This window comes from Acanthisitta chloris, unplaced genomic scaffold (assembly GCF_000695815.1).
Source record: "Acanthisitta chloris isolate BGI_N310 unplaced genomic scaffold, ASM69581v1 scaffold5844, whole genome shotgun sequence".
In the NCBI taxonomy this organism is placed as follows: Eukaryota; Metazoa; Chordata; class Aves; order Passeriformes; family Acanthisittidae; genus Acanthisitta; species Acanthisitta chloris.
In genome coordinates, this window is record NW_008670939.1 from 32,531 (window position 1) to 43,313 (window position 10,783).

General features: G+C 47.0%; 1 protein-coding gene across 1 annotated transcript in view; it reads right to left on the reverse strand.

The window, feature by feature from the left end:
- Positions 1-1,662: 1,662 nt before the first annotated feature.
- The window catches only part of TOX2 (TOX high mobility group box family member 2), a gene marked incomplete at its 5' end in the record, with an annotated part of 93,952 nt that continues 84,831 nt past the window's right edge, over positions 1,663-10,783 (reverse strand). Inside the window, 3 exons of the mRNA XM_009073892.1 lie at positions 1,663-1,699; positions 8,500-8,630; positions 10,017-10,424. Of these exons, the coding sequence (XP_009072140.1) occupies positions 1,663-1,699; positions 8,500-8,630; positions 10,017-10,424 (576 nt within the window). The remainder of the gene's footprint in view (positions 1,700-8,499; positions 8,631-10,016; positions 10,425-10,783) is intronic.

The following is a 10,783-nucleotide window of genomic DNA, read 5'->3' on the forward strand; positions in this document are numbered from 1 at the left end:
GTGGAAGGTGTCCCTGCCCATGGCAGGGGGTGGAACTGGGTGATCTTTTAGGTCCCTCCCAACCCAACCCATTCTGTGACACAGTGGGATGAGACTCCTCAGCCAAACTGCATCAACGAATGGGCTTAAAATGATAACATTAATGAAGAGTTTTCCTCCAGGCAAGTGCCCACAGGGTGAAATTTTACAGTGTGTTATTTTTTGCCCTACTTGAATTTTCCATCCTTGCTAGAGAAGAATGGAAATATCAATTCCATCCTTATGTCATTTGAATTCCTCATCCTTCTTGTGTCCTGCTCCAAGGAAACATTGGAAATGAGGTTGTCCTGGGCATCTGCTGGTGGTCACTAGGCAGTTTGGTGACCCTCAGACAGTTTTTGTCTGTTCAAGGGTTGGCAGAGGGGAGGAAGGTTGAGAGGGTTGGGAGGTGAGAATGGGATGGGACACGAGGGAGGGATGGGAAAGTTGAGAAGGACAAGGACAAGGCATGGATGTTACTGGCTAGAACACTTCCAGGGTGTCCCCCAGAAAGAGGAGAGACTCCTTCAGCTCTACTTTTCATATGTTTTATTATAAAGAAAGGTAAGATAAGCATTGTGAACCGAATGTGTCAGGAGCTGCAAAAGCAGCACCTTCAAACAAAATAAACAATAAAAAAAACCCCAAAATGCACCTTATGAGAAACTGGAATTTTGCTCTCTAATTTTTTCATAAATAGACAAAAATCCTTGTCAGCAATTTTTAAATAGATGGACATATGGCCAAAAAAAAAGAATAATGCCATACAACATGGATATAAATTGTCCATTTCTTGCTGTACAAATAATAGAAACAAGTTTGGCAGGCTGTTTTTGTTGTTTTTTTTATACACATCTCCCTTCTATGTATAACTAAAAAATGTGCTACAATTAATATAAAATGCTTTTACTAGAAAGTAAACTACTAATTTCTTTCACAAAAAAATCTTAAAGATGTCTTTAGCACAGCTCTAAAACACTTAGTAAACTACTTACAACTATCCAACAAATTATATTTTCATCATCTTCTTCACATTTTGCCTCTGGTATTTTGCTTTCTGCTCTCTCCCCACACTTACCTAGCAATAGTTATTTATTTTTTGTAATTTTTTTTTTTTTGTTTTTGCCAGACCATCCAAGGCCTTTGCATGTACAATATTCACACAAACTTCACATTTTCTTGCACAAAGTTTAGTGCTGTTAGCAAGTCAAAAGAGTGCATCCTCCTACTGAGCTGGCCTAATGCTGTAGGACACCAGACCTGGGCTTATGCTGCATCTAAAAGCAGTTCACTAAGGAAAATAGTCTGTAGCTAAGCTGATGGCAAGCAGAAAAATGGGTGTCCTTGGTCTATTTTTTTGTTGGTTTTGCATTTATTTGATTTTTTTTTATTTGAATTTTATTTATTATTATGATTTTTTTTTTTGTTCTTTATGATTTAGGAGGTTTTGGGCTTCCACAGAAAGTTTAGAGTTCAAAAATAAGGAAAGGAAACTGCTCTTAGAGCCTGGGAACGAAGCCAGCGACGAGGTGCAGTGGCAGCTCTCTCGCCCGTACGACTTGCTGGGTGCCTCCCTGGGTAGGCTGTAGGGTTGACCCTCTCAAGTGTCCTTCGTCTGAGCCTCCTCCAAAAGAGATGTGAGCCTTAGGTGAGGTAGAGTGCCTTGTCCCTTGGCAGCATGCTGTAAGAGAAATGAGAGGCAGAAGGTGAGATGGGCAGGGAGGTCACCTGGGGCAGCTGAGATCAGTGTTTGCACAGCTGGCACACACACACACGTCTGTTTGTGCCATGCCATGGTTCTCATGGTGCTCCAAAATGCAAAACACAAAGTGCTCTGCACAGACAGGTACCACCTTATAAGTCTTGGAAAAAGACCTCTAAGAAAGTCCAACCATTCCCCCAGCACTGCCAAGGTCATCACTAAATCATGTGCTCCAAGTACCACATCTACATGGCTTTTAAATCCCTCCAGGGATGATGACTTCACCACTGCCCTGGGCAGCTGTGCCAGGGTTAGACATCCCTTTTGGTGAAGAAAGTTCCCCTAATATACAATCTAAACCTCCACTGGAACAACTTGAGGCTGTTTCCTCATGTCCTGTCACTTGTGCCCTGGGAGCAGAGACTGACCCCCACCTGGCTACAATCTCCTTGGAGGCAGTTGCAGGGAGTGAGAAGTTCCCCATGAGTCTCCTTTTCTCCAGGCTGAGTCCCCCCAGCTCCCTCAGCTGCTCTTTGTGCTCCAGTACTGTACCATAAGAAGCTGTTGTCTTATTCAAGGCCCCTTAGGGGCCCCTTTCCTCTTGTTCCTGTCACTTTTCACCTGGGAAAGAGACCAAACCCACCTGGCTACAACCTCCTCTCAGGTAGTTGTAAAGAGCAAGAAGGTTCCTCTAGAAGGAAGAGCCTGGTGCAATTTTATTTCTTCCTGAATTTAAACAATAAGGACTACACCATAAATTCCTTCCTGTGCCTTAACTTTTGCTCTTTCTGAGGCTGCAGGGCAGGCCCAGCTCTGGCTGTCCCTGCAGAGCACACCTGCAGGATGTTGGTACCAGCCCCACCATGTGCCTGGGATCAGCCCCTGGGTACATCCCCTGCTTCCTCACATGCTGACCTTAGGCTGAGCCATGGAGATTTAGAAAGGTACACAGGATCACAGCATCAATCAGGTTGGAAAAGACTTCTGAGATCATCAAGTCCAACCCATGACCTAACACTGTGGAAGATCGACGGGAGAAATGCACACCCGATGGTGTGCAGCAGGACTCCTTTATTGTAAGCCATTGTCCATCTTTTATACAGTGCATGAACAACTATGCTTATTGTTCTCTTTACCATTACCTAAACTCAAAAAGTTACATTTGTATACTTTCTTAGCTTGCAGGACAAATATACCTATTATTCATTTTAGCATTACCTAAGCTCTACAGGTTACATTTATTTACTATGTCTGCTTGCAGCTGCAGCTGTGAAGAAGTTTTTGTTTTCTGGAGAATCCTTCTTTGTTTTCCCGGAATAGTTCATCCTTGGGTTTGCAACATTGCTGAGCTTTCCCAGATAGCTTGTCCTTTGGCTGCAACATTACGCTGCAAAAATAACTTGTAATGCTGAGAAGCTAAACTCCTGAGGCCTACTTCTTAGTTATATGCTCAAAGCTCCCATAAGCCTTTGCTCGACTCTTGCTCGCACAATGCTCTCTGGGAGCTGTGCCCCTGTTCCCTTAGCCATTCTTCAACATAACACCACCATGTCAACAAGACCTTGGCACTAAGTGCCACCTCCACTCTCTCTTAAAACACCTCCAGGGATGGTGACTCCACCACCTCCCTGGGCAGGGCATTCCAGTGTCTAATCACCCTTTCTGTGAAGAAATTATCCCTAATGTCTAACCTAAAATTCCCCTGGCTTTACCTCTACTTGCTTTTGGATAAAATGTGTCATTTTTACGCTGCATAAGGAGCTGTGGGTCTCAGAATTATGAATGAGGGGCTGAAGATGCTTGTGAGGAGGATTTACATCAGCTTCATGGCTGAGAGCATGGGAGCAGAAGACACCATCTGCTTGATGCCTTTCTCCCCAAATAAGTACAATTAGAAACATTAGTAATCAGAAAGTGATGAGAAAAAACTGCCTTTGAGAGAGCAGGATTAGCTGATCTGTCCTGTGGGTTTGAAGAAGGCAGTAGGAAGAACAAGGAACCCAAGGAGGGCTGCAGTGCTACTCACACGAGGCTGTGCAGGAGTGCTGATGGGACAGCAGCCAGGCTGTGTGCTCTGCACATCCCTGGTCATCAATTAGCACATTATTGAAGCAACAGCTTTGATTTCAAGAGGTCCAGGGCTGTCCTGGAGGTGGAAGTCAGCTTACAGCACTGAGACAAGCCATGTGTGGATGGCTGTGCAGCAAGGTGTGCAGAGAGGCATCACTGCTCCCTTCCTGGTGCTTTCACCCTCTGTCCCTTTTAACCTGCCATCAGCAGGGCCCTGTGAGGGACCCCAGATGCTCTATTTTTTTTTCAGGACATAGTAGAGAGAGGAGTGGCTGAAGTCCCTCTCCCCTGGCTGACACCCTGTGTGGGTTTTGCTCTGAAATCCAGGCATTTTAGTGAGGTTTATCATCTCCATAGAAAGGATGGAAACATCATTGGCTCCACCTAGGCTTTAAAAAGGGGTGAAGAACATTAAAAAGCCTTGGGAGATTCTGGTGTGGGTGTGCTTGTGAGTGGAGTATTAGGGAAGGGGCAGACAGCAAGGCAAGGCTGTTGTTGATAGAGCTGTCTTCTGGCAGAGTGAAGAGCCTGCCCTTTGCTAATCTCCACATTTTCTAATCTGCATTTAAAATGCAGAGTCTTCCCTCCTGCACTCAGCAAAGATTTAATGCCACTGAGCAGCACTGAGGTATTCCAGTACTAAAACTTCATTAATTTTACAAAACATGCTACAGAACATTTCCCAGTTCATTACAAAGTATTACCATCAATAATTGAGTCCAAACTAAGTGCAGTTGTGATGGGTTTTCCTTGCCCTTTTTAGAGTGTTTGCTTATTTAGCTTCTGATTTGGAAAATTCCTGCATTTGGAGAAGATCACTTTGTTGTTAGCAGGAATTAGGGAGGTTATAAATGTCTGGATGAAGTGGCTGTACATGGCTTTGTGAATCTGGACAAGATGTAATAGAGAGTGTCCCAAGGAGAGTGGAAAGAGGGGAGAAAAGCTGCTAAAGAATCATACCCAAAAGGAACCTAATTCATGCCTTGCAAATGAGAGGAAGGACATGGAAAGATGAATCCAGTTCAGTGTTTTCCCCAAAATACCTAAATGTAAGGAGACAAAGGTAAATTGCAGAATCATAGAATCATCAAGGTTGGAGGAGATCTCTAAGAACACTGAGTCCAACCCTTAACCTGTCACTGCTGTAACCCATAAACACTAAACCATATCCTCCAGTGCCAGATCCAGACACCTCTTAAACACCTCCAGGGATGGTGACTCCACCACCTAGAATGGAAGAGATCCAAGCCCTGAAGAAGGTGTGGAAAGAGTTATAATAAGAATCAGGTGCTTTGAGGAATTCACATTTAATTACAGAATTAAGATTTGCACATGACTGTAAGCCAAGCTGCACCTTGGATAGAGGGGAGCCAGTTCCCCTGCAGAAAGTCACTGAAACAGAGGAATTCAGTGCCTGGGAAAGAGCAAGTGCCAGAATCAGGCTGTCAGGTGAGGGAGACAAGGGACTATGAAAGGAGTTTGTGATCTGATGGCAAAAAAGCAGTAAGACTCCATGCTGCAGTTGCTTGTGGGAAGTGATAGTCATACACCAAGTAGGAGCTGAGAAATGCTACCCATGTCTTTGCAATCTAGGACAGCTTGGGCTTCAGCCCAGAAAGAGCTAGGAAAATTGGATGGAAGTCAGTAAGCAAAAAATCATTAAGAATGTGGAGAGCAGGAGCTAAGAAACATTTAAAGCTCTCTCTCTAACATAGCTGAGTTATGAACTAAGGAGTGTCTGCTCGGAGGATCTCAGAATTTGAGGGGCATGAGGGAAGAAGCATCACTTAATGGCATTTTAACTAGCATGGATAGGCAGGGAAATAAAAATCCTACAGCACTTCCCTTATTAGATGGAGAAAGACAGAGAGAAAGACAACCTTGTCAGTTTTTCAGAAGTTATCTGGATGACAAGCACCAAAGAAAATGAGGATGGGAAGATTTTACCCCAGGTAACCCAGTGCCAACACATGTTGGAAGCTAAAGAAATATCAAGGTTAGACATGAAGATTGTGACCCAGAGAGCAAGCAGGGCTGGCTGTGTGCTGGGGAGGTTGGGACCATCCTCTCTTTGAGGAATTTGGGACTCCACAGCTGAGTCACAGCCCACCAGCAAATAATCCTTTTGCTTCTCAGCCAGTTGCTGCTTTTGCTCCTCACGAGTGCTGCTTTAATTGCAATTAAGCCTAATGCACTTTCGAGGTTGAAATGGGCAATTACATGATCCAAAGACTTCCCAATTATACATAAAACTGCAGTGATGAATCAAACCCAATGAGACCTGTCTTCCCTTTATCACTGCTGTGCCCAAGTCCTGCTGAGGGCTGGACCCACCCAGCTCATAGTAAGGTGCCACTGAGAGGCCCAAGGGCAACTTTGGACAACATTGGAGAAAGCAGTACAGAATCAGACTGGTTTGGGTTGGAGAGGACTTTAAAGCTCATCTAGTTCCATCCCCTGACATGGGCAGGGACACCTTCCACTAGCCCAGGTTGCTCCAAGCCCTGTCCAACCTGGCCTGGAACACCCCCAGGGATGGAGGAGCCACAGCTGCCCTGGGCAACCTGTGCCAGTGCCTCACAGGGAAGAATTCCTTCCCAATATCCCATCTCATCCTGTCCTCTGGCAGTGGGAAGCCATTCCCCCTTGTCCTATCATTCCATGCCCTTGTATGATGAGGAGATCCAGACCACTTCTTTTCCTGACGTGTGCATCCCCTTCAGACGTGTGGGGATGCTACAAGCCATGCAGAGGTGCACTGAGGCCACAAATCCCAGGGCAGCAGGAGCAGGAGGTGATGGCCCTGCTGACACACCAGGACTTACAACACAATGAGGACAAGCCAGCTTCAGGCACTGGGCTGCCAGCAGGGCAGATGTGCTCCTTCCTCAGCAGACACAATGCTATTTTTCAGTGCACTAAGCAGTGTCTGCAGGACTGATCTATATCCATCTGAGTTCGTTGCTATAATCTACTCTAATAATTATCTGGAAGTCTCTGCATAATCTGTCTGGTTTTAGAATGATTTTTTTTCCAGGAAGCTGCGATAAACCCATGAAATTTGATATTTCTGCTGTGACAAAGGCATGAAATGCATGAGCTTTGATCATGAATTGCATAGACCCTCTGCTTTCAATGCAGCACTCCAGCCAGATGTCACTGAGCTTGTTTTAGCAACACAAAACTCCATCCTGACTGCTATGGGAACATTTCACCTGTTTCTAGAGTGCCCTGGGCTTTCTGCATGGGACCCAGACAGTGGGATTTGGAGAGGGAATCAAGTGTTTTCCCAGCTGGTCCCCTAAGGAGTGATGCTTACTTCTAGGGAGGCTCATTTCTGTGGGAGCTGCCTATGCTCAGCACCTCTGGAAATTGGGATCCATGTGCACCTTTAGCATTTTGCCCACAACATCTAAAGTGACTTTTATGATCAAGTCCTGAACATGTTCCTTCTTTCAGCCTGTCTTTCTTGCAGAGACTTCAGGAAGGACCACGCAAAGGTCAGTGTTGGAGCCCAGCACGATCCATGTTGCTGAGCCCCTCAGGCAGGCAGAGATATTCTAATGGCTCAGGCAGTTATTTATCTCCCTGAAAGAAATAAATGTCTGTACAGTCTGTGCCCAGCCCAGCAATTGTAAGTGCTCTGCTGGCACAGACAGGGGCTGTGCTCTGAAAAGCTGGGAGCTGCCTATTATCTCTGGTGAAAGCACCGTGTTCCAGTACTTGCAGCAAATCAAACAATAGTCTGAAGGTACCTCCTTCCCTACCTGCTGCCCCAGCAAACCCTGGGCCTGTTTCATGGAGCACAATAGACTCTCCAAACTATTACAGCTGAGCCAAGAGCTGGGGATTAGGCAGAGGTTGGAAATGGCTTCCACACCCTCCCCATTCCCCAGCTTTGAGACTATCCTGATGGTTTTATTTATTGGGGATTTCAGGCAGAATTGAAGGGACCTTTGTGCTGGCACATTCATGCCAGAGCTTGTAGGGCAGAAGGAGGAAGATGTGTGCAGATGGCTGTGGGTTTTCCTGCATGGTGCAGGGGGATGGAGCATCATGTGGCTCTTGGGAGGATGAGGCCTTGTACATTATTGTGTGAACACCTTCTCCCTAGCCCAGGTTGCTCCAAGTCCATCCAACCTGGCCTGAAACAGTTTCAGGGGTGGAGCAGCCACAGCTTCTCTGGGCAACCTGTGCCAGTGCCTCACCAGCCTCACAAGGGACAATTTCTTCCTAATATCTAATCCAAATGTCTCCTCTTTTAAACTGTTCCTCCTTGTCCTATTGCTCTCTGCCCATGCAAAAAGCTGTTCTCCCTCTTTCTTATAAGCCCCTTTAAATATTGGAAGGCCACAATGAGGTCTCCCCAGCCTCATGGATATGACCACCTTCAAACCTCCAGGCACTCTGCTTGGGAGACTGCTACAGAAGGAAACATGTCCAACCTCTCCATTACTAATGGAATGGAAGTTCAAAAGAAGAGAAATCTCTTCATGTCCCATGAAGAATTTAGCCATGATTTTTAAGCTCCCTGATTCTACAGCATCCCTTCAGTTGAGCCTATGGAGGTGAGGAAGCCTTGAACTTCACTAACCATCACTGGCCTACCCACTTGCTGTACATTTTTGGGGCAGATTCTTGGCTCTTGTATACTGTCACAGCTCAGATCAGAGGAAGGACATCAGCAATGAGTTATTTTGTCTACTGGCCTGCAGTGGTTGACCCCACACTCTCTGCTGGGGTAGTCGTTGTCCCACTCAGTGCTTCCTGGAGGGTTTGATGCACCAGGCGAACGCGGTCCAACACTGTTTGGAAACTCAGACGAAATGTGGGAGAAGTCCTGTGGGGCAGAAGGAAAGGAAAGGTTACAGCAGCATACATAGCAGGGGAACAGCAGCTCTAACAGTGCATGAACACATTTACACGTGTTATCCCTAAAACACAGCAGTGCAGAGCACAGAGGGAACCCAAGGGGCAGTGCATGGTCCAAGCCCAGGACCTGAAACTACTATGGTGGGACCAGTGAGCTGTTGAAAACAGGTATCAATGCAGCAATGTTTTACATCCCTCTTCCCTGCTCTTCTTTGTTGGGACCTCTCGTCAGGGTGAGAATGGCTGTGGAAGACACACAGCCACAAAAGTCTTTGGGCTTTTTGGCCATGTAACCCACTGTCTCACTCCCAGTGCAGCTCAGCTCCCTCTGCAGTGCTGCATTAGCCCATCACAACCTACAGCAACAAGGTAAGGAGCATCCACACAAGCAGTGCTGTCCCCACCAGCTGCCACCACTGGTAATTCAACCTGTGGGGCTGCTTTGACTGAAAGCTGAGCAGCTTTCCCCATTTTTTGGCATAAGCAGATAACATTGGGCAATTTACAGAGGAGTGATAGGTTAACAGTTGGACTTGATCATCTTAGAGGTCTCCTCCAACCTTGATGACTCTATGATTCTATGTATATAAACTAGAGTCATGGTAGTTATCTTACCAAGAACACGATTTTCTCCAAAACAGCCAAATTAAGGCAATGTGGGGTATTTTTATTTTATTTTTATATTTTATTCACAAATTTATGTGGGATGAAGATTCCCAAAATGCTGTCCTCAGCAACAGCTACTACCCCAGTGAAAGTGATTGTGAAGATCCCCTTTTATGCTCATTTCTGGACATAACCTCTCACTGAATTACAGAAACCACTTTTCACCGTGTAGAACTAAAGGCCAATCCCTGTGCTGGAGAAGTCATAGAATCATTTAGGTTGGGAAAGACTGAGGTCTTTCCATGTTCCTAAATGCAACATCTACACAGCTTTTGAACATTTCTAGAGATGGTGACTCCACCACAGCCCTGGGCAGCCTGTGCCAGTGTTTGACAATCCTTTCAGTGAAGGCATTTGCTCTACTAGTCAACTGGACCTCCCCTGGTGCAACTTGAAACCATTTCCTCTTGTCCTATCCCTTGTTCCCTGGGAGCAGAGCCTGACCCCACCTGACTGCACCTCCTGCCAGGGAGTTGTAGAGAGTGAGCAGGTCCTCCCTGAGTCTCCTTTGTCCAGGCTGAGCCCTTTCAGCTTCCTCAGCTGCTTCTCGTAGGACTTGTACTCCAGCCCCTTCCCCTTCTCTGGACATGCTCCAGCAAAAAGACTCCCTTGCAGACAACATCAACACCCAACACCCCCAAACCACCCCTGACCCAAGAGAGAACCTCCTCCCGCTCTGAGCACCTACCTGCTGCCCTGGAGGTGAGGCGTTCATGGGGGGCTGTACCTGTAGTGCCATGGGGGGGGACAGGAGGGGCTGCTGGGGGACCTGCTGCATGCTGAGGGGTTGGCTGAGGAGGGAGCTCTGCGGGTGGTGCAAGGAGAGCTGCTGGTGGAGGGGGGGGCTGATCTGGAAGGAGGGAGGTGGGGAGGCACTGATGCTGGGCAGCATGGGTTTGGAGGTGAGGGGCCGGGAGAGCCCAGGGTGGGGGTGGCCACGGTAGTTCTGCAGGTCGGATGGGGACAGGAAGGAGCCCAGGCCAGGGTAGGGTGAGGAAGCCTGTGGAGGCATCGGGTACATGGGCTGCTTGGGAGGGATCATTTTGGAAGGTGGGTTGCTCTGGGTGCTTTTTGTCTCCCCCTGGTCGGCAGAGCTCTGTGGGAAAACAGAATGGAAGGTGATGAGGAAGGAAACACCATTATGTGTCCTGAGATGGCTTTCCATCCATCCAGCTGAGCTACCCAGGCTCCCCATGGCTTCTCCTCCTCTCCCACCAGTCAGCACATGCACTCCCAGCCCTGCCACTGTTGGCTGACACTTTTGGATGAGTATCCATATCTGGAAAACACAAGTGTAGTAACTCAGCCATGCCTTTGGCAGAGCCTGGACCACTGGAGAGGAATTAACCTGCCAACAGCTCACTGCTTCAGTTCACATAGGTGGGTGACAAAGTCCATTTTGCTTCCAGCAGAGAACAAGTGTGTCTATAAAGCCTCTGCTTTCCCAACCCCATG